This window comes from Marmota flaviventris, chromosome 8 (assembly GCF_047511675.1).
Source record: "Marmota flaviventris isolate mMarFla1 chromosome 8, mMarFla1.hap1, whole genome shotgun sequence".
NCBI lineage: Eukaryota > Metazoa > Chordata > Mammalia > Rodentia > Sciuridae > Marmota > Marmota flaviventris.
Genome location: NC_092505.1, coordinates 53,974,822 through 53,998,671, shown reverse-complemented (window position 1 = coordinate 53,998,671; position 23,850 = coordinate 53,974,822). Strand labels below are relative to the sequence as shown.

The following is a 23,850-nucleotide window of genomic DNA, read 5'->3' as shown; positions in this document are numbered from 1 at the left end:
TTGTCCCTCTTTATCCCTGATAATTTTCCATATTCTGAAATGTACTTTATGTAAAATTAATATAGCTATTGCAGATTCCCATTGATTAGTTGGTATAGTGCATCTCTAATTGAATCTGGGTCTTCATAATCAAAGTAGCTTTCTTATAAACAATATATGGTGGAGTCTTGTTTCTTTATTCAGTTTGACACTTTTTGTTTTAATTGGCATATTTAGACTAGTCACATTTAAAGTGATTATTGGTAGAGTTGGAGTAGTATTTGTTGTATTTATAACTGCTTTCTCTATTTTACCTTTGTTCTTTACGTATTTTCCCATTTCTCTGGTTATATGAGCATTTTATATGATTTTGTTTTATCCCCTCTCTTAGAATATCAACTATCCTCCTTTATCAGACGTTTAGTGGTTGCCCCAGAGTTTGCAATGTACATCATAAGAATATAAGAACATCCTCAAATAATACTCCACCCTTTCACGTGTAGGGCAGGTACCCTATGATATTGCTCTCATTAATTTCACTTTTTCCTATGCTATAATCACCCAATATATGGTTACTGTTACTGCTCTAAACACATGGTTATCTTTTATATCAGGAATAAAATAAAGAAAAGATGGCATTTCACTTTTATTTCTTCTCCAGTGCTCTCCTTTTCTTTATGTAGATCCAGGATTCTGATCTACATCATTTTTCTTCTCCTTGAAGAACTTGTTTGAACGTTTGCTCGGAGCAGGTTGCTGGTGATAAATTCCCTTTGTTTTTGTTTATGTGAGGAACTCTATTTCTGCTTCACTTTTGAAGAATAATTTCACAAGTCAGCTTTTGTATCACTGTGACCAAAATACCCAACAAGAAACAATTTAGAGGAGGAAAAATTTATTTTAGCTCACATTTTCAGAGGTTCAGTCCATGGTCAGCTGACTCCATAGTGCTGGGCTCAAGCTGAGTCAGAACATGAGGGCAGAAGGTGGCAGAGGAAAGCAGCTCAGAACATGACAGCCAGGAGAGAGAGAGAGAGAGAGAGAGAGAGAGAGAGAGAGAGAGAGCGCTTCAGTTCACCAGGAACAAAATACAAGCCCCAAAGGCATGCCCCTAGTTACTGACCCACCTGTCTACACATATCACTGGGTTAATCCTTAACAGTGGATTCATCTAATGATTAGGCTACCACTCTCACAATCCAACTGTTCCACCTTTGACATTCCTGCATGTCTCCCGCATGAGCTTTTGGGAGGACACACCATATCAAACCATGATACACTGGATAGAGGATTATAGGCTGGTGGGTTTTCCTTTCAACACTTCAAAATTTTACACAACTCTCTTTCTAGCACATTTTAGGAGAAGTCCACTAAGATTCTTATCTTGGCTCCTCTATGAGTAAGATTATCCATTTCTTTAAACACCATCTCTTTGGCTTTGATTTTCGGCAATTTGAAAGATGCTAGGTGTAGATTTTGGGTATTTGCCTTGTTTGATGTTCTCAGAACTCCCTGTATCTATTACTTCATAAAAGTTTTCCATCATTATTACTCGAAGTCTTTCCTCAACTCTGTTCTATTTTGCTTCTCCTCCTCCTATTCCAACTGCACGTGTGTTTATCTTTTGCAATTGCCCCGTTGTTCTTAAATTTTCTGTTTCAATTTTTCTTTTCTCATTGCAATTTTACCTAAGAAGTTTCTTCTAACCTACCTGCAAGTCCACTAATATTCTCCCCAGTCATGTCCAGGATACTGGTGAGCCCATCAAAGGTGTTAAGCATTCATCTTAGTCATTTTGATCTCCAGTCTTTCCTTTTTTTTCTTGTTTACCATTTCCATCATCAGCTTACATTATCTATCTTTTCTTTAATATTCTTGTTCAGCTATAACTCTCTATAACCCTTAGCATCTCAATCATAGTTGTTTCAGGTTCCCTATCTGATAATTCCCACAGCCTCATCATCTGAGGGTCTCTCATTCTAATGCTCGCTTTATGACCTTAGACTTTCTTTCTTCTTGCTTTTTAGTATGTATGCCTTATAATTATTTTTGATTGAAAGCTAGACATAGTGTACTGAATAATAGGAACTGAGGTAAATAGGCCATTTATTTGGTGAGATTTTGTGCTCATCTGTCTAGAAGTTCGGTCATGTTTAGTGTTTTCTGTCACCAAAGAGGCCAGAAACTTTCAGATTCCTAAAATGTGTTTATTTTCATTTCTTGCCCAGAAAGAATTTGTGTCTTCAACTCTTTCAGCTGTAATTCTCTAGAGTTGTGCTGGAGGCTTTTTGGTATAGTGGCACAGTAGAGAGGAAGGAAGGATTCTGTGGTCTATGATTAGATCATGGTGTTCAGTGAGCCTGCATTGCTGGAGTGTGACTTTCACTGTGTTTCCTCATTTTCCACCACCACTAGCACCTTGCATGAGACAAGAGCCTGGAGTAGGAGAAACACCTTCCCCCTCGAGGGACAAGGCTCTGGTGAAGTCCTTGTCCTTAGAGAGTAGGTTTCTGTTCTAGAGAATGGTTGCTCTTTTCACAATGGTTACCTTTCTCCAACCCCTGCCTGAGCCATGAGGGTATCTTCATTGGCTCTTCAGCAAGAGAAGCTAGGTAAGGTTCCTGGAGGATGCCTGAGGGGCGGGGGCTCTCTAGTGCTGTGACCCAGGAGTTTCTCACTCTCACACTAATTTACCAGCAATTTATCCGAATTACCATTAGGTGTTCCTACCAGTTGATGGCTCCCGTGGCTTCTGCTTCAGGGGAACAGAGCTGTCCCATGACCCTGGATTCACCTCTTTCTCCAGGTTTCATGGTGGCAGTGTGCCCTGCTACCTCAGTTCCATGGTTGGGATGTAAAAGTTGCTGGTTTTCCATTTGTTCCTGTTATAAAGCTAGAAGTCACAACTTCCAAGCTCTTCACATGTTGGAACTGAAACCAGAAGTCTCTTTCAGCACTTTAAAGATCCCTCTCACTATCTTCTGACCTGTATGGCTTCTGGAAAAAATCCAACCATTATTATTTATATGTAATGTATCCTTTTTCTCTGGCTGCTTTCAAAAAATTTTGGTATTCAGTTTTTAGCCATTTGATTTGTATGCACTCAGGTCTGTTTTCTTTGTATATAGACTGTGTTGGGGGGCTATGTATATCTAGAATGTGTAAATTTATGTATTTTGCAAATTTTTGAACAAATCTCGTCCGTATTCTGTTAAATGTTCTTTTCCACTCCTGTTCCATTACATCTGTCTTCTCCTTCTGAGGTTAGGATTCCATGTATTTGGGGACTTTTGGATATAACCCTTCAGCTCACTAAGGCTCTGTTCATTTTATCCAAACATTTTCCTCTATGATGTTCATATCAGATGGTTTCTATTCTCTTCCTTCAACTTCACAGAACCTTTTCTCCTTTTTCTTTATTTTGAAACATCTCTGTCTTTGTGTGTTTACTATGTATTCAATCTTGAGTCATGTCTATGAGATTAGCGTGGAAGGTGAGCTGTATCTTTGATCCAATCATCTGTGATTCCTGAGAGGGAACAAATATATGCCTGACTCTTTAAAGAGGCTGGGCAGAGAGAGGCTCGGGAGTATGTGGAGGCTGGAGAACCAGGAGAGGCTCTCTCTAGGCTGGCCAGATGGGCCAGGTTGAATCAAAGAACATCTTCAAGCCAATGAGGATAATGCAGACCTCTAGACAAATGGGAGTCAGTGTTACAAACAACCAGCTGGTCACCGATGGTGGCAGCTTGAATACTTGTCTACCTGTTGTCCACAGCAGCTAGAATACATGTCCTGGTGTGTTTATGCCAGGGAAGTGCTTTGGATGAGAGTGAAATCCTATAAGGAATCCAAGGAGAATAGAAGAAATAAAGTTGACCTTATGATAGCTAGAAGCTAAAAGGTTTGTTCCTTCTAGTTATTATTATTTAGAATGTTCTCTCAATGGACTCTTTCCATACGCAGTAAGTCAGGAGAAACCTGGATGCCAACACTTTAACTTCTCAATGAAACAGCATCATGCTAACTGAATGATCAAAGTTCAACATTACCTGTACTGGACAACAGATGTTAAGTTTCCCAACCCCTACTCCATGAAATAAGTATCATCTGTCCAATTCTTGTAGAAAATGTTTTGCCTAAAACAGATCATGAGGAGGCAATCAGAAACATTCAAATTCTGCAAAACAACTATCCAGGACACTTCCACAATGTCAGTGTTGTATAAAAAACAAATGTCAGAAAACCATTATAGATTACAAGATTCTAAAGAAAAATGACAACAAAATGTAACATGTGATCCTTGATCATATCCTGTATATTTAAAAAATCCAGCTAAAATGGATTTAGGAAAATTTGAATATGGACTATATACCTGATAGTAGTTTCATATCAATATCAAATTTCCTCAAAGTGATATTAGTATGGTGGTACAAGATAATTACATAGCAAAATATTAAAATTGATGAATTTACCTGAATAATATATGGGTGTCATGCTAATCTTCATTTTTGCTTGACATCACATACATATAGAAAAGTATACAGATTATGGAGCACACAATATTGTACTGTTCTTGATTCTTTCCTATAGGATTGAACATTTTAACATAGCATTTTAGTGAAAAAAAAAAAAAAAGCAGTGTTGAGAGGCAAAGTTCTGAGTTAGTTGCACATACCTAAGCACACAGACTCTAAAACTAATGTTGCTTCTACCAGATGGCTCTTCTACTTGGGGCAGTGCTCTGAGGTCAAGGTAAATTGCTTTCCCTCTTACTAGCCCTTGCCTCAAGCCTCAAAAATCTCTGGGAAGTAAAACAGTAAAACATCACAGGTCCACTATGTCTTGTGAAAGCTTTCTACCATAGACAGAATTTTCCATAGTCAAGGAGAAGAGTTACACCTCTGATTGTTTACAGACTTGGAGATTTTCTTAGCCAGGTGTGTGTCCCTCCTGCACCCCACTGCCCTACCTGAGGGACAGGGATGGCAAATTTGCAGAGGCCAGGGAGCTCAAAAGCAATCCTGATTTCTTCCTTTTGAAAAGTCACATGTTGGAAGTTCTCTGGTGGGTTGAGATGACCAAGTGTGGGGTCAGCTGGCAGGAAAGCACCCCAAGTCGCTCCTTCCACCTCCCTACAAGCTCCCATAGAGAGGCCAGGAGAAGCAGCATATGCAGTCAGAAAACAAAAGGACCCCAGTCTTCCCCAAGCGTGGGCTCCCTGCACTGTTTGGTGTGAAAGACTGAGGGAAGCAGGGGGTCTCCTCAGGAAGGACCCTGTGGGTTTCTTCCTTCCTCTCTTTTGCCAGCACCAAGCTCCTAAAGGCAGAGAGAGCTGGAGAGAATTCTTGGGCAAACCCAGTGGGAAGTCCTGAAGGAAACAACATTTCCCATGAACTTGCCTGTGGGGTGGCATAGTGATTAGTTAGAACTTTACAAACAGATGCGGGCATATTTGTGTTCCAAACTGGTAAAGCAAGTTTTAGTGTAGCAGGGGTCAAAGTCATTTTCAAAGTCAAATGTTATCAGTCTATTCCCCATCTGCCAATCATACACCCATGCACACTTAAATCAAGGACATATGTTCAAATGCTCAGTTGCCTCCCTCCCTCCTCTCCCATCTCTCCATGCTTTGCCTTCCTCCCAGGTGGACAGGCAGTGGAAGTACTGACTGTGCCCAGTGAAAGACAGGAAGAGGAGTCTCAAAGAACCTGGAGCTTGCTCTAATAACTTGGCTTCTCCTTCAAAGAGCCTTCTAAACTCCTCCACTCCTTTCCTCCCACTCAATGAGGAACAGTAGAGTTCAGATTCTGCATAAAATTCTTGTTCTATTAAAAGAAAAATCTGTCCTCTCTTATTCGTAAAGCAATCCAAGAGAAGGATTATGCATGTGCTTGAATTGGTTGGTTTTGAATCAGGTCTCTGAGTCAGGACAAACGTTTTAAGTGAAATCACACATTCAAATTTTGTATGTATAGGACAGTTTCACCTGGAAAAGTCAGAATGCTACTAAGAATATTTTTTTCCAACTTCAAAGTGGTGAAGTATTTGGAGGCCAGTACCCAGGGTTGTAATTCTGCCCTCAATTTCATTATTTCATTGTTTCATTTGAGCTTCTTTATTGCAATGTAAATATATGTATTTCAACATAGAAGATAATCCATCCAACAGTCCATCCCAGACAACAGCAAAATTGTATTCTTTTACTCTTGACAATATCTCTATAGCACTGACTAGAAAGGGTTTATGTTTACCCTGGGAAGAATATCAAAAGTAAAATGTTCTCAAAACTTTATACACTTAAGTTGGAGCTAAATAGCACAAGAGCTACCAACGTTCTTCCTGCGGCTAACATCATGGTTTCATTTTAAGACCAGGCACAGTATCTAGAAATAAATTTCAATACCCTGTTTGATGTTTTGCTGTAGGAAGGCTTAGTTGCATAATGGCAGGAAGACAGCCAAAGGCAGGTCCCTCTCTAACAACACTGCCTGCATTCCAGCTATGAGACTGCCCTGAGCAGCAGAGTGATAGAAGGGGATCTTGTCACTGCCCAAACCTCTTCCCATGCCAGGCTCCTTCAAGCAGGACCCTGAGGCAGCATATGTGGCCTGGATATATCAAAGGACCTTTCAAATGACCTGGAGCCCACATTGATCCTCCCACTGCCCACCCAGGACCTTAAACTGTCCCAGCTGTAACATCTGTGTGGAGGTGAGTGCTCCACCTCCCTGTCCAGTCACCAATCTATCCCTGGACACCTGGTCAGGACTAGGAAACTCACAGCATATGTGGGCCACAGGTGGGTATGAGACCATCTTCCCAGTCTCCTAAAAGTGGCTCCCAGACACTCTTGGTCACTTACATCTGTTATTGCCTCCAGTTCTGCACCTGTCCTGGGAGGCTGGCCTTGCTTGCACAGGTGCTGACATGCAAAGGGCATCCCCTCTGTGCTGAGCCTGGTGGAGTCAGGGGGAGGAAAGGCAGTGACTGTCCCCTCCCCTGGCTTGCTGATAGTAGATTCCCAGTCTTCAAGCTGACTGCTGCCCTGTCCTGGGGATCATTGCATGTCTTGGTCTGGGTGTCCCAGTTGGAGGGTTTCCTGGGTTCTGAGTGCGTTTGTCTGATGTGCCCACCCTGCTCGGGTTCACAAGGGCAGGCCGCTGGTTGGGCAAGAATGTTTTTTTCATCCTCATCCAGTATCTGAGAAAACGGAGGCCCAGAGTTGTTATATACTGCTCCAGGTGACACCAGGCAGGTCTTGTCTCTAAAGACCTCACTCGGGACAGGTGACCTGATGAGCCATGGGGTCCTAACTGTGCTCTAACCAAGGAAACATCAGGTTCTCCCTGAGATGGGAACCAGTGTGTAGGGCCAAGAGCAGGCAGCCTTGAGGGCTGCGTTGGAGGAGGCCTGAGCATTTAGGGGTGATGGAAGTCAGGTCAGATAGACCCTCGAGGTCTGCCTCTTCTCCCCTAGGAATTTGACCACCACTGTAGGCTGGTGAACAACAGCTTGGGGCATCTGAACATCTGGCTGTTCCTTCTGCTGCTTGTGTCCCTTTGTCTGTACCTGGGTGCCCTGCTGGTGATGTGAGTTGTCTTCCTTGTGCCCACCAGACAAAGCCTTGGACAAAGCCATGGCTATCCACACAGTCTCAAGGGCCCACACTGGGAACAGCAGTCCTACAGATTATTTATACATTCACCAATTGAAGGATTGTTCATTGTATCTAGTTTTTCCACAGTGTTTTTGTTTTGTTTTGTTTGTACCAGGGATTGAACCCAGGGGTGCTTAACCACTGAGCTGCATCCCTGATCCTTCTGCCCCCTTTATTGTTTCTTAAATGTCTTTTTTTTTTCTTTTGAGTCATGATCTCATTGAATTACTTAGGAACTTGCTAATTTGCTGAGGCTGGCTTTGAACTTGCAATCCTCCAGTCTTAGCCTCCCAAATGTCTAGAATTTAGGCATGGGCCACTGTGCTTAGCTAGTTTTTCACAGCTATAAAGAAAGCTGCTACAAACATTGGTGTACAGGCATGCAAAATTAAGTTTTCATTTCTTTTGGGTAAATTCTTAGGGGTGGCATTGCTGAGTCATAAGATAAACTGTAGGTGGAACTTTGTAGAAAATTGCCAAATTTGTCTTTCAAAATCATTGCACCATTCCTAATTTCTACCAGCAAAGTATGAGAATTCCAGTTGTTCCACATGCTCACCAACATTTCACACTGTCATTTGTTCTTGTTTTGTTTTCTCTTTTTATTGTAGCCTTTCTAACAAATGAGTAGTGGCCTCTCATTTAAGGCTCTAAGTTGAGCAATGATGTTGAGCATATTTCATGTCTTCTTGCCCATTGGTAGGTCTTTGGCAAAGTGTTTGCTGCAATCTTTTTTTCTTTAAAAAAAAAGTTTTGTTTTCTTTCTTACTGAGTTTTAAGAGTTCTGTACACTGGGTTTTGCAAATCTTTTCATTCAATTTTCTTCATAGCATCTTCCAAGGAAGCAGAAGTTCTTAGTGGTGTTGTTTTTCCAGTTCTGGGGATTGAATCAGGGGTGCTCTGCCACTGAGTGTTTTTATTTATTCTACTTGGAAAATCATGTCCTCTGTGAGGAACAGTTTTATTACCTCCTTTCCAACATGTGTGTTTTTTATTTCTTTTTCTTTTTAATGTTGACTAGGAATGATAGGAGTGGGCATCTCTGCCATGAGATTCCTTTAGTATGGCAACCGCTTGACTAAAGGCTCTTTCAGGAAGACTGGTGGGCAGCATCAGTGGGGGAGGGCAAGCTGCAGACCCTGAGACGGCTGAACAGACAGAGGAGCCTGTCTGCTCATCACCTCCCATCCTTTTAGTCAGCACACACTACTGCCATATGTGGTTCCCTCCCACCTGTGACTCCTGTGCTTGGCCCTTATTCCTCAGCCCTATGGTCTGCCTGTCTCCTCCTCTCTCCAGCTTCTAGTATCATCATTGAGTTTGCCTTGCAGCTCTTCCCTCCCTCCATCCTGTGGTTCTTCTAGCCCCAGTTCAGGCCATAGGCTATCACCCTTCCTCCTCTGCTCAGAGTGAGGCCCTCCATGTCCAGGATCACTATTCTCAAGGGACCTAAATGTGGTCTGCCCTCTGGGATTCACCAATCAGGGCTCCTTTCCATTATTGGCAGCACCCATCTCAGGCACTGATCCCATGCTCCAATTTCTCCCTTTCTACTCTGCCCCCTGACTGCAACTCCTCCTGGAGTCACTTGCTTGTGATTGGTGGCAAGGACTCTGGAGCCAGACCTCATAAGTCCAAATCACAGCTCTACAACTGTCCAGCAGGGAGACCATGGGTAGCTACTTAGCCCCTGGTCAGTCAACTTCCCTATCTGTAAAACAGGGAATTGTGGGTTAATTCATGTAGACCACATAGAACAGTGGCTGTACCAGAAAGTGCCCTGGGTGCTGAATACAGACCACAATAAATGTTGATGAGGATGTGGGGGAAAAGGTACACTCATACACTGCTGGTGGGAGTGCAAATTGGTGCAACCCAATCTGGAAAGCAGTATGGAGATTCCTTAGAAAACTTGGAATAGAACCACCATTTGACCCAGCTATCCCTCTCCTAGGTCTATACCCAAAGGACTTAAAATCAGCATATTACAGAGACACAGCCACATCAATGTTTATAGCAGCTCAATTCACAATAGCTAAACTGTGGAAACAGCCTGGATGCCCGTCAATAGATGAATGGATAGAGAAACTGTGGTCTATGTACCTAATGGAATATTACTCAGCATTAAAAGAGAATAAAATTATGACATGTGCATGTAAATGAATAGAGTTAGAGAATATCATGCTAAATGAAGTAAGCCAATCCCCAAAATCCAAAGGCTGAATGTTCTCTCCGATAAGGAAAAATGGAGGAACTTTGATGGGGCAAAGGGAAGGCAGATGTGAGGAGGGGGCATGGGGGTAGGAAAGATTGTGGAATGAGATGGACATCATTACCCTAGGTACATGTATGAATGCACATATGGTGTGACGCTACATTGGATACAACCATAGAAATGTAAATTTGTGCTACGGTTGTGTACAATGAATTAAAATGCATGGTGCTGTCATATATACCTAATTTAAAATACCAAACAAAAAAAGAAACCCTAAGGCTAGCATGGTCTGCTCCAAAGCTCAATATACCTGGTAGTTATGATTCTAGTACCACTCCTGACCTTTTTCCATGACCCAATGCATGTCATCCCTTCTTCCTGTGCTACAACAGAAATTGACATCAAATTTGGTGATAGACTGTGACCGAAACATCACTTCATTCTCAGTAGAAACACAACTGACCAAGAGAAATCTGAAAAAAATATTCAACATCACTAATCATTAGAGAAATGCACATTAAAATCATAATGGGATACCCTCTCACACCTATTAGAATGGCTATTATCAAAAAGACAAAAGAACCAGTGGCACATGCCTTCATCCCAGTAACTCAGGAGGCTGAGGCAAGAGGATTATAAATTCAAGGTAAACCTCAGCAACTTAGTGATACCTGATGTCAAAATAAAATTAAAAAGGTCTCCAGATGGCTATCAGGGGGAAAGTCCCCCTGGGTTCAACCCCCATTATAAATAAAAGAAAAAGAAAGACAAAAGATATTAAGTACTGGTCAGGATGTGGAGAAATGAGAATTCTTGTAGTATGTTCGGGGGAATGTAAATTAGTACAGTCATTATGGAAATCAGTATGGGAAGTTTCTTTAAAAATTAAAAATAGATGGGGCTGGGGATGTGGCTCAAGTGGTAGCACGCTTGCGTGGCATGCGTGCGGCCCGGGTTCGATCCTCAGCACCACATACAAACAAAGATGTTGTGTTCGCTGAAAACTAAAACAAATAAATAAATATTAAAATTCAAAAAAAAAAAAAATAGAGGGGCTTGGGATGTGGCTCAAGCGGTAGCGTGCTCGCCTGGCATGCGTGCAGCCCAGGTTCGATCCTCAGCACCACATACAAACAAAGATGTTGTGCCCGCTGAAAACTAACTAAATAAATATTTTAAAATTCTCTCTCTCTCTCTATGTCTCTCTCTCTCTCTCTCTGTCTCTCACTCTCTCTTTAAAAAAAAAATTAAAAATCCAGCTCAGTTGGTAGAGTGCTTGCCTCGCATGGACAAGGCCCTGGGTTCAATCCCCAGCACCATAAAAAACAACAACAACAAAAACCTACCCTATGGTCCAGCCAATCTGTGGTGAATGGATACAGAAAATGTGGTTTAGAAATATAAGGGGACACTCTTTAGTCTTAAAAAAAAATAAGGAAATCCTGTCATTTATGACAAATGAATGAGGCCAAAGGACATTTTACTGGGGGAAATAAGCCACGCACAGGGCAACAATCACATGATCTCACCTACATGTGGAATCTATAAAAGTTGAACTCATAGAAACAGAGAGCAGAACGGTGACTGCCAGGGGCCCAGGAGTGGCTGGGCGGGGGATGGGGAAGATGCTGGTCCCAGGAGAACAAATTACACTTAGATGAGAGGGATGAGTTTAAGGGATCTATTGTGCAATATAATGACTACAGTTAATAATAACATACAACAGAATGATTACAGTTGATAATGTTATCTACACTAAAAATGACTCAGATTTTAAGGGTTCTCACCACAAATAATATGAAGTAATGTATATGTTAAAAAACTTGACTCAGACATTCTTCAATGTATACATGTTTCAAAATATGTTGTATGCCATAAATATGTACAAATTATTATTATTTTTTATTATCATCATCATCAGGGATTGAAACTAGGATTATTTAACCATTGAGTCACATCCCCAGCTCATTTTGAGAGAGAATTACGTCATAAAGCCCACCATGGAAGTGAGGGAAACTGGGAAGATATTTAGTTGGTAGATTTCTACCTCCTTCCCCAAACTGGAGCTCTGTTACAACAAAAAGGAAGAAGTGGAGCTAGGATGAGCAATGAGCACTGTTGACTCCAATTAGCACTGGGCCTGAAAGGGGAATAACCATCACCAAACTTCTCCCCATGCCATCTTCACGTATTTTATGGCCTCTGTATTAGCCTGCTTTCTGTTGCTCTAACAAAATACCCGAGAACAGATAATTTGTAAGGAGGTAAGGTTTATTTAACTCAGAATCCAAGATTTGGCAGCTCCTGCAAGTGATCTCTGGTGAGGGTGTTCACAACATGGTGAATGGCATCATGGTGGGAGGACATACAAGGAGTACAGAATGCATGGCCAGAAAACAGGGAGGGACCAATCTGGCTCTTTTTATAACAACCCCCTCTCACAGGAGCAAATGGGGGCCCATGAGAAGTCCATTACTCCCTTGAGAGGGCATCTTGCAGAGTGACTGAGTTACCTCCCACTAGGCCCACCTCTTTCAGGTTCTATCACCCCATCACTGAGGACCAACCCTCCAGCCTTTGAACCTTTGGGGACAAACCACATCACATCATCACAAGCTCCAACAAAGCTACCATCATAAGAGCAGGATGTCCCAGTCTACAACATGTGCGTATGTGGGGGTGGGGGAAGGTTGATCTCAGAAGTCACTGGAAGCAGCCAGAGCCCCCATTCCAGAACCTCTGTGATGTCACTTCTGTTGTCATGGCAGTCTGGGTGCCAACCCAGAAGAGTTCGTTGGTGGCTTCAGTCATGATCTCTTCACAGAGTATCACGCCCCCAAATGAACCTCCGATCGAATCCTCATGGCTGAAACCAAGCCTGTTTGCAGCTTTTAGTGCAATGCTTCTTATTACAATAAGTGGCATCTTTTTCGGCTTCCCGTGAGTCTCCCATGGAAGGTGTCAGTGTCTTAGACACAGAAGAGAAAATAGACAACGACAGTACAGAGGCAGGGAGGGAAGTGGAGAGAGAGGGTCAGCAGGAGAAGGAGGATATAGAGTTAGAGGGAGCCCAATGTGCAAGCACAGAGGTCTGGAGTGCCTGTCGCATTTAGGGAACTGTGAGAGACTGGTAATGCTGGTGGCATTTGGTGGAGTCTCCATGGTCTGTCTCTAACCTGGATATTTAGATCTGTCCTTAAGGCGAGTGAGTCCTACCTCAGGTGAACTAGGCCTCGTGGGGAGCTCTGGGTTTCCCCAGACTAGGTCTGAGTCTGGCTCTGGTTTCAGGTGCCGGTGGTTGGCTCAGCATGGGCAGTGGGAATTTGCTGTGGTTTCGGGCCTACTCTTTCTAGTGTCCTTCTGCAGCCTCATTTTCCTCAACGGGTCAGACCCAGGCATTTTACACAGAGGTAAGGCCTCAGACCCCTGGAGAAGGAGGTGCTACCCCAAGGGCTGATGCCTATAGGGGTGATTTCAAAAGTGCTAACCCCCGCTCAACCCCACCCCCCGCCCCCGTGGCCTCAGGATCCCTTCCCTCCATGTCATCATTACTTGGGCCCTGGCACTTCATTTCCCAAGCCACTGAAGTGTGAAAAAACAGAATCCTGGAGGTTTTCCAGATGCTTTAGAAGGGAGGACTGGGCAGGCTGGCAAGAGAGGCCAGCAGGCTCTTCCAAACCACGCAGTTCACTCCTCCTCTTTCCCATTTTACCCACCACTTCAAGCACTGATCACTATTCCAAAGGGGGAGCTCCATGTAGAGCTCCTGTGGCTGGACAGCCCTTTCTCTTTGACTGCCCACCCATCTGAGTGGTCAGCTTGCTCAACAGGGACCGGGATTCCCCTGCCCACCTCCTACCCACCTTCTTGATGCCCAATGATGCTATGGGGCTGCCCCAAGCAGTAGAGTGGTGGAAGGACCTCCTGCCACTGCCCAAATCTCTTCCCCTGCCAGGCTCCTTAGAAGAGGACCCCAACATTCAATACATAGCATGAGTGAACAATATGGCCTTCCGCCTGCAGTGGTGCTCAAAGTGTTCTTTCCATCGTCCACCCCGGAGCCACCACTGTCCCTTCTGTAATATCTGTGTGGAGGTAAGTACTCCTCCTTCCTGACCACTCACCAACCCATCCCAGGGCACCTGGCCAGGACCAGGAACCTCACATCATATGTGGTCCAGGGGTGGGTATGAGACCATCTTCCCACACTGCTACAAGTGGCTCTCAGCCACTCTTGGTCACTTATATATGTTATTGCCTCCAGTTTTGCACCTGTCCTGAAAGGCTCGCCTTGCTTGCACAGGTGCTAACATGCAAAGGGCACCATCTGTGCTAAGCCTGGTGGAGTCAAGGGGAGGAAAGGCAGTGACTGTCCCAACCCCTAGCTTGCTGATACTAGATACCCATAACTTTAGGCCAGCTGCTGCCCCGTTCTGGGTACCTTTGCCTGTCCACCTCTGGGTGTCCAATTGAGGGTTTCCTGGGTTCTGAGTGCTCTTCTCTCATGTGCACATCCTGCACGGGTTTCCAAGTACAGAAGGCTGGCTGGGCAAGGAATTCTTCTCATCCTTACCCAGTATCTGAAAAAATACAGCTTCAGAGTTTTTCTGTATCCTGCTCAAAGTGACACCAGGCAGGACTTGTCTCTAAAGACCTCACTCATGACAAATGACCTGATGAGCCATGGCGTCCTAACTGTGTTCTATCCATGGACGTGCTGGTTTCACCCTGGAGATGGGGGCTCACGTGCATGACCAAGAGCAGGAGGTCTAGGGGCTGGGTTGCGGGGGGGCCTCAAGATTTGGGGGTGTTGGGCTAAGCCAAATAGACCCTCAAGGTCTGCCTTCTCTCCCCTAGGACTTTGATCACCACTGCCTGTGGGTAAACAATTGTGTCGGTCAAAGAAATTTCCGCGTATTCGTGCTGCTGGTGGTGTCCCTGTGCCTTTATCTGGTTGTTCTTCTGGCTACCATTTTGCTTTTCCTCATTCGTACAAGACACATGCCCTGGTCGCTGGACTCAGCCATGGCATATCCACACAGTCCCAAGGGCCCATACTGGGAAGAGAATGGGTTGTGGGGAGGGACGGACAGCCAAGGGGCAGGACAGCCAAGAGGCGGGGTTAACTGAGGGCAGGGCTGAGGTGTGAGCAGGGCTAAAGGGAGAAGCCACTTGGGAGGACCTGTGAAGGACAGGTTGAAGGCGAGTGGGGTCAGGTAGATGGGCCAGGTAGGATGGATTATGGAGTTAAGAATCTCGGGAGGCCAAGAAGTGGGGTAATAAAGGTTGAAAAGGGACAAGTGGGAGGACAGCATGGTGGGGTGAGGTTTCTCTTGGGTGTGCTGGATTAACCGTCCAGGCCAGGGAGGAACAAGTGGGTGGGCGGGGTAGCCGGGGCGGGGCTACTGAGGGCGTGTCGGTCGATGGGCGGGGCCAGGAGAGAACAGTTTGGCTGTTCTTCTTAGCTTGTGTGCGCACAGCATCACAGTAGCTGTACCGGTCTTGGTACTCCTGCTGCCTGTCATTCTGCTCCTGATGGTCCAGGCTGTGTCGGTGAGCAAGGTAAGCGAGTACTGCAATACCAGACGGTGCGGAGGCATCTTGCATCTTTGGGCCTCAGGCACTTTCTGCTGATCTTCACTGCCCTTGGTCCTGATGGTGCCTCCTGAGTCCTTCCAGACCCACCCTTTAAGATGCAGCTCAGATCTTTCCTCCCCCTGGAGCTCAGTGGTCATTCTCCCTCCTGGGTGCATTGCATGGAGAGCCTGTTATTTGAGGGATGGGTACATCCTGCGCTTGTGTTGAGAAGAACCCTGCGATCAGTATAACACCAGCAGACGCCTAGGAAAACGCTTGAGACGGGGGTCGGTCCTGAGTGGTGTAGCAGCCTGGAAGAAACTGAGTTTGGCGAGGCCAGCATTGTAGAGGAAGGACGTGCCACTCTTCCTGTCCTAGGTGTGATTTTGCAAAGGTAGAAGACAGGAGGGTGTTGTCTGTGAGAGGCACACCTTTGCAAAAAGGCACAGAAACCCGAAAGTAGGATGTTAAGGAAATGAGGAGGAAACTATTCTAAATCAAACCCAAGGTGGCATGGGCAATGAAGTTGACCCCGTGGGAGTCAAGATTAAAAATCTCCTAAAAGTTGAGCGTGAAATTTAGTTTTGACAAAGTGGAAACCTGGGAGCCATGGTGGGATTAAAAAAAAAAACAAACTCATTTATTGAGGAATAAATTAAAACTGCAAAATTCACCATTTTAGTCTAGGATAAGGGATTTTGACAAATGGATACTGTCCTGCATTCTCCAGCATGATCAAGTTTAGGCAGTTTCTTTACTCCAGAATATCCTTTCATTCACCTGTTGTTGTCAGTCTCTCTCCCTATGTCCTTCTGGTTTTTCTTTTTTTCCAGGATCACATGTAAATGGAGTCATTGCCTTTTTTCTCTGGCTTTATTTATTTAGCACAATGTATTTGAGATTCATCCATCTTGTCGCTCATATCAGTATTTTATTTATTTTTATTGCTGTGTAGTAGCGTATGGATGCCCTACAGATTGTTTATACATTCACCAAACGAAGGATTTTTTACATTATATCTAGGTTTTGCCAGTATTTTTTTTTTTCATACTAGAAATTGAAGCCGGGGATGTTTAATCTCTGAGCCACATTCCTAGCACCCCTTCCATTATGCTTTAAAATTTTATTTTTTTTTTAAATTTTGATACAGGGTCTCACTAAGTTGCTTAGTGCATCACTAAGTTGATTAGGCTGACTTTCAACTTGCCATCCTCTTGCTTCAGGCTCCCAAGCCTCTGGGATTACAGGTGTGGGCCACTATGCCCAGTTAGTTTGGGGTAGTTATAAATAAAGCTGCCCCAAACATTGATACACAGGCATGTGAACATAAGTTTTCATTTTTCTTAAATAAATTCTTAGGGGTGGCATTGCTGAGTCATAAGGTAAACACGTGTGGAACTTTGTAGGAAATTGCCAAGTTTGTCTTCCAAAACAACTGTAAGGTTCCTAAATTCTATCAGCAATGTTTGGGAGTTCCAGTTGCTTCACATCCTCACCAACATTTCACACTTTTTTTTTCAAATATCTTTTAGGTATCAGTTGACCTTTTATTTATTTATATGCAGTGCTAAGAATCGAATTCAGTGCCTCACACACACTAGGCAAGCATTCTACCACTGAGCCACAACCCCAGCCCCTCAAACTGTCCTTTGTTATTTTGTTTTGCCTTTTAATCATAACCTGTCTTATTAAATGAGTTGTAGTATTTCATTAAGGTTCCAGGTTGTGTTTTCCTAATGAGTAATGATGTTGAGCCTATTTTCATGTCTGTTTGGCCATCAGTAGGTCTTTGGTAAAGTGTTTAGTCCTGGCAGGGCACAGTGGCGCACACCTGTAATCCCAGCAGCTTGGGAGGCTGAGACAGGAGAATTCCGAGTTCAAAGCCAGCCTCAGCAAAGCGAGGCACTAAGCAACTCAGTGAGACCCTTTCTCTAATAAAATACAAAAAAATTGGACTGGGGATGTGGCTCAGTGGTTGAGTGCCCCTATATTCAATCCGTGGTACCCACTCCCCAAAAAGCGTTTACTCCAATCTTTTGCCCATTTGAAAAAACGGGTTGTTTTCTTATTGAGTTTTAAGAGTTTTCTACATGAGATTCAGATCTAGGTTTTGCAAATCTCTTCTTGCAATCGGTCACTTGTCATTCCATTTTCTTCATAGCATCTTCCCAAGAGCAGGAGTCCTTAGTGTTGTTTTTCTAGGACTAGGGGTTGAATCAGAGGTGCTCAACCACTGAGTTCTCCCCCAGCATTTTGTGGCTGTTGTACATTCTACATAGAAAATTGTCATCTGTGAAGAACAGTTTCATTACCTTCTTTCCAATCTGTGTATCTTTATTGCTTTTTCTTTTTAGTGTTGAATAGGAATGATAGGGGTGGGCATTTCTGCCATGGGATTCCTTTAGTATGGCAATCACTTGACTAATGGCTCTTTCAGGAAGACTGGTGGGCAGCATCAGTGGGGGAGGGGACGCTGCAGACCCCAAGACAGTGAACAGACAAAGGAGCCTCTCTGCTCATCACCTCCCATCCTTTTAGTCACCAGCCCACCACTGCCATATCTGGTCCCCCTCCCACCTGAGACTCTGTGCTTGGCCCTTATTCATCAGCCCTGTGGTCTGCCTTTACTTTGAGCTTGACCTTTACTGCTTTGTGTACTGAAGGCCTTCAGCCCAGATTTTCCTGGACCATGTGATTTTTGACTAGGAAACTATGATTGGGCCTCCCCACTGCCCCTGTCCTACCAGATAGTGAAATTCAATTAAGGCATAATTTTAGAAATAAATGAGAGGTGGGGAAATGAAGTGGGAGTGGGGTGGTGACATTGTTTTTGAGCAACTGAGCAGCACAAGGAAGAGTTTAAAAGGTATCTGAAAGAGGCTGGGGTTGTAGCTCAGTGGCAAAGAACTTGCCTAGCATGTGTGAGGCACTGAGTTCGATCCTCAGTACCCCATACAAATTAAAAAAATAATAAGGTCTATCAACAACTAAAAAATATTTTTAAAAAAAGGGGGGGGGGTATATGGAAGGATGAGGTAAGAGGACAGGTGTAGCCAATGGAGACAGAACAAGGATCTTGCACAGGGAGGCACAAGATGATGAGGAGCCCTGAGAAGGCAGGAGAAGGGGGTGCAGTGTCAGCACTGTCTGGGGAGAGCTGCTCACAAGTGGGTCGAGGGAGGTCACTCTTCCTAGGAGCCTAGGAAGGCAGGAGGCCCTGGGTCATTCTTGGGCTCCCCTGCCCTTAGAATCTTGCTCCAGGCTTGGGTTGAGCCCTGGCTTAGTTGACTAACTTAGGAAGGATCACTGGGAGATGGCCTTGCCCAGTCCTGCTGTTTCTGAGCTCCTCTTCCCATCCCCATCTCCCTCCAGGGCAAATCATTCCGGAACAACAACCCCTTCGACCAGGGCTGTGCCAACAACTGGTATTTGACCATTTGTATGCCAGTGGGACCCAAGTGAGTTGGTTAACTGGGGGCTCAAGTGGTGGACCTGGGGCTGGTGGGAGTGGGGTGGGATAAAGCTGGGTCTTCTTCTCTGGTCCCTGACCCCAGCTCCCAGGCCCTGTCACCCATTGTCCTTTCCTTTGGGTTTTCTCCAGGGTACTTTGGGAGCCACTGGGAACGTCCCTATTCATTGCCCTTCTAGGTTCTTGCCCTAAGAAATGGGGTAGAGGGGAACTGCAGCCGGGATGAGACTCCTGGCTGGGAATCCTGGGCTCTGTGCTTTCCAAGCTGAGGGTGAGGGTGGTCAGGGGCACCAGGCCAAGGTGGGTAGTGACTCCCTGCATTTGGTCTGTCGCACCCCAGGTACATGTCTGCAGCTATTTGGATGCAGCAGGAGGAAGGCATGGAGTGGGACCCTGAGCAAGGGAACCCAGTGCACACACAGTTCTCGCCACAACATTCCCGTCAACACCGTCCCACAGAGCTCCCTGGGCCCACATCTCCAACACATAGGCAGGGCCCCCCAGGGAGTGGCGAGGCTGCAGCTTTACAGGAGGTGAGGAATAGTGGGTATGCATTGGGAGAGGGATGTCTGTGGGTCGCACATGTGTTGGGGGAGGCCCCTGAGGTCAGGCTGGCCCTGAAGCTGAAGCACATGGAGCTTAAGGAATGGAATTATGGACCTGAGTGTGCGGGGTCCAGGTTTCAGAGCACTCCCAGGTGTTGCTGAATAGACAAAGAGAAAAGACTGCACCACTAATTTGCTAGTTGGCCTTGGCCAGTCCCTTACCTTTCGAGGCCTCAGTTTCCTCAGTTATTAATGAGCACTGAGACTAGTAATCTATGTTTTAAAGGAGATTCTTTTTTGGGGGGGAGGGGGACAGGGAATTGAACTCAGGGCACTCGACCCCTGAGCCACATCCCCAGCCCTATTTTGTATTTTATTTAGAGACAGGTTCTCACTAAGTTGCTTAGTGCCTCAATTTGCTGAGGCTGGCTTTGAACTTGTGATCCTCCTGCCTCAGCCTCCCAGGCACTAGAATTATAGTCATGTGCCACTGCCTGGCTCTTTTTTTTTTTTTTTTTTAAATGGAAATTTGTACTTGAAATTCCATGTGAAACATATGAAGTGGAGCATTAGGAGTGCAATAGGGTAGATAACCCATGGTGCCCCCCACGGGCCCTTGCAGTACTTGAGGTACCAGCCCTCTCCTTTGTCCTGCCTCCTGGGGCCCAGGGCCATGACTGTGAACTGCAGGGTAGAGGCTAGAAAGAACCCCCATGTATTGACTTATGTGTTTAGATTTCCATCAGCCCGATGCCGCAGCAAAAAACCCACAGAGAAGGCTTGGCCTCCCATCCACGAGCCTCTCACTCACCCATTCACACTGCTGGATACCAGGATATCTGAACTTCACCTTCTGAGCCTCCATGTGGAGGCCTCTCGTAGCTGAGCCCTCAATCATTCCCCTACTGGGAGTACTAAGACTTCCATTCCTGTTGTACATTTGTAAATAGTTTTTACTTCTTCCTATGGCTGCTCTGTCTGTTTGTTCTAGGTTTAGAGAAGCGGTGTTTCCTGGGGGTGTAGGGAGGCTCTGAGGGGTTCGAACAAAGCCCTGTTGGAAGGGAAGATCCTTGCTCTCTGGAGACCCAAGCTTGGGAACCAACATTGTCTAGCTCGTTGACCTTGAGCAAGACACTTAGCATTTCTCTCATCCTTAAAATGTGGCAACAGTAATAATCACAGTGACTGACCTGGCTGGCTTCCTGGCAAGGGCTGAAGATGAGAGGAGAGAAAACCCCCAGCTAGCACTGGAGAGAAAACCCCCAGCTAGCATCCCTGTCTGACTGCAGGGGGTGCCCGCTGCCCAGCCCTCTTGTGGGGGGTGAGCCAGCCTGAGGCAGTCTGGAGCCCCCTCCTGGCTGCCTCCTCCCCAGATGTGAAGGGTGGGGGCATTCATCCTGCATCTCTCCTGCAACTGTGTCCCACCCTGGTCCCTTCCTCCTGGGGTGCATCAGGTGCTGGTTCTGGTCCTGCCCCTGGGGTACACTCAGGTCTTTTGAGTCTGCAGGCCCCAGAGTGTGGGGCAGGGGGCACATCAAAACGGTGGGTATGTGGTATGTTAGTCTCCAGAGTGTGACCTTGGGACTGGGAATAATATCACCTTCATAGTAAGTTGTTGGAGGAGGAGGTGAGGTGTTTCATCTGGTGCACAGCAGGCAAGCAATGAATGCAGCTGGAATGATTTAGGGTTATTTTCTCCACTAGTTGGGCAACCTGACCATGTCAGAATTTAGAGAGTACTATTAGTGGTTGTGGGGCACTCTGAATTTGTATCAAGGACCCCATATCATCTTGCCACATGAAGCATCAGGACAGCCACAAACCATACTGCTTCTTTCCATACTTGTATCCGGGTGAAACCATCTTGTGTGATAAAGGTGGAGGCAAAAGGATGTCACCCAAGGGATCAGATACATGTCCCCTAGGGTGTGTGTGTGTGTGAGAGAGAGAGAGTATGCACATGTGTTGGTATGAGCTCATCCTCGGGGGTTTGTTCACCCAGCCCCTTATCCTTTCTGACCAACTTTAGGAGGTGGGTGACCTACGATGCAGGATGTGTCTCCAACTCTCCAGACTACAAAGTCCCACCACAAGACTGCTCTTCCCTCTTCCTTTCCTCCCCAACCTGTCCTGGGAAGCCCAGGCCCAGCCCCACCTGCCTGCCCTGGCTGGAACTCCAACTCTTCTCATCCCCTTTCCTTGTCCCAGTATCTATCCCCCTGGGCTCAAGTCCCTTTGGGGCTTAAGGCTTTTCTCAAATCTTATTCCTGCTCACTTCCTCTGTCTGGGAAGCCCAAGTTCATGGGCACATGGCAGAGAAGGAGGGGGAAGTCTTTTTGAGTCCCTGTGCCCAGGTTTTAGTGCCTGTGAACCTGTGTGTGCAGAAGGGATGGCTCAACCCTGCTGACCAACAGGGGGAAAGGCCGAGTGGGGAAGCCAGAGGCTCCCAAGCTCATTCCCAAAGGAGAGCCCTCCAGATAAACTGGATCTGGGTGAGGGAGGAGAGAGGTGGTCCAGGAGCCTGGGCCAAGGCCTGGATGTGCCTCATGGATACTGTCTGAATGGGAGAGTGCTGGGGAGAGTCCAGCTCCACGGGGGGCCAAGAAGGCCAGGCCCCAGTCTCTGGGGAGTTCATGTTGCCTCCTCCAGCCCCACTGGCTGTCCCCCTGCCATCCTGCCTATCCCCCTGCCATCCTGCCTGGTTCAGGTCTGCACTCATTGGCTCCTGCCTTCAGGTATACAGGGTCTCACTCAGTCTCAGGCAAGGGCCTTCCAAGTCCTAAGCTAGATGTGAGACATCTCCTTGACAATCTGGTCCTCAGTTTTCCCACTAGGGAAGGATGTAATTTCCCTCAGATTCTCAAAAGAGGACATGGCCTTTCCAAAGGCAAAGACTTCCTGCTCTGGGATGAAGATTTTATGTGTGTCCGCCCCCTGCCCCCAGCCTAGGATTCCTGGGATTTCCTTAAGAAAGACCCTTGGATCAGGCTCACTGCTTCTTGAGCGTTAAGTGGGACATAGAACATTCCTTCCTTTGATGTCCTCCACCATACCCTCTACCCTAAGCCTTGGGCCAGTCTTGTGACTCCTTGCTGCACCCCCGTCCCTTTTTGCCCCCTTCTTATTTCTGCTGAATGTGCCCTTGATTCTCAGATATTCCCCACCTAATCCTTGGCCTATGAATAAGGCAAGGGGTGTTATAGGGGGCCCAGTTATGGGGCCCACTGTCCACATACCCAGGAAACTCTGCCATCCCTGGGCCAGAGCCAAGAAATGGCCCCCACACCTGCAGGGCTACCAGGTGCCCACAAGCTCCTAGAACTGTAATGCCAGATTCGTGGGACCCCAATAGACCTCCAGGAGCCGAATCCAGTGCAATTACACAAGAGTCTTTATTGCAGGCTCGAGCCTGGACTCTCAACCGTTTCCAAAGCAGCGGTCCCGAGTAGTGAGTCCCAACCCTTAGTTCAGTGAGGATTTATAGGTTTTGGGGGGATACTCTATGCATCACAACATCACACAGCAAATCATTTTATACCGCGGGAAAATCAAACAATTCTTAACATTGATTAATACATTCACTGGCGGCAACAAGTTGGGTAAGGGTAGTTGGTGAGTTCAAATGGTGGATACATTTGAACTGATTGGTTTAGGCCGGGAGGGGTTGCAAGAGTGTATATGCCAAACTGCAGGGTGGCCTAATCATGTTATCAATCACCGAAACTACTGGGGGGGTCACCTGACATTTCAGATATTTTTCCTGTCTCATGCTGATGGGTGGTTGCTAGGGGGGTCACTATGGGTCCTCACCTAGCATAACTGAGTCAGGGGCACCTAGTGCCGCAGATCCCTTCTGTTAAACAACTCAGCAGGGTGGATATGTGCCTAAGAGCCTTCTGTGGGTTTTTCCAAGGACAAGAGTCATGCCCCCTCCCTCTGGACAGGACTTGAGGTAGAAGCTGGTTTCTCAAAAATGGAGTCACATCAGTTTCTCAGAACCTGGGATGGAGAGCCTAGCATCTCCAGACCTTTCCTCTTGGGCCTCTTGGGAAGTCAGGGCATATAGGATGAGACTCAACCTAGTCACCCAGCTCTGCTGCCAACTAATGTGCCACAGGAGAATCTGTCTTCCCTTTGCTCAGACTTGGAGTCCTCAAGGTAATCACAGATACCACACTGAGGGTCACAGACTAAATCTTAAGTCTTTAGGGAGGGAAGGGACTCAGGGCTACCTCATCCAGCTGTCTGCCACCCCCAGTTTCACAGATGGGGCTTTGGGACCTGCAGAGGGAAGTGGTTGCCCAAGATGACCTGGTGGCATCAGCCTGATGGCTTTCTCCGGTTCCCAGGGGACCACTCCCATTCCTGCTTCCAGGGCCATTCCAGCAGGGGAAGGGCTTGGGCA

General features: G+C 46.0%; 1 protein-coding gene across 1 annotated transcript; it reads left to right on the top strand.

The window, feature by feature from the left end:
• The first annotated feature begins 12,615 nt into the window (after positions 1-12,615).
• Positions 12,616-22,911, top strand: LOC114093211 (palmitoyltransferase ZDHHC19-like). Its single transcript, XM_027935918.2, is given in 8 exon segments — positions 12,616-12,794; positions 13,143-13,264; positions 13,810-13,949; positions 14,712-14,895; positions 15,346-15,416; positions 18,804-18,889; positions 19,241-19,433; positions 22,798-22,911. Coding segments are annotated over 8 exon segments (1,089 nt in total).
• The last annotated feature ends 939 nt before the right edge of the window (positions 22,912-23,850 follow it).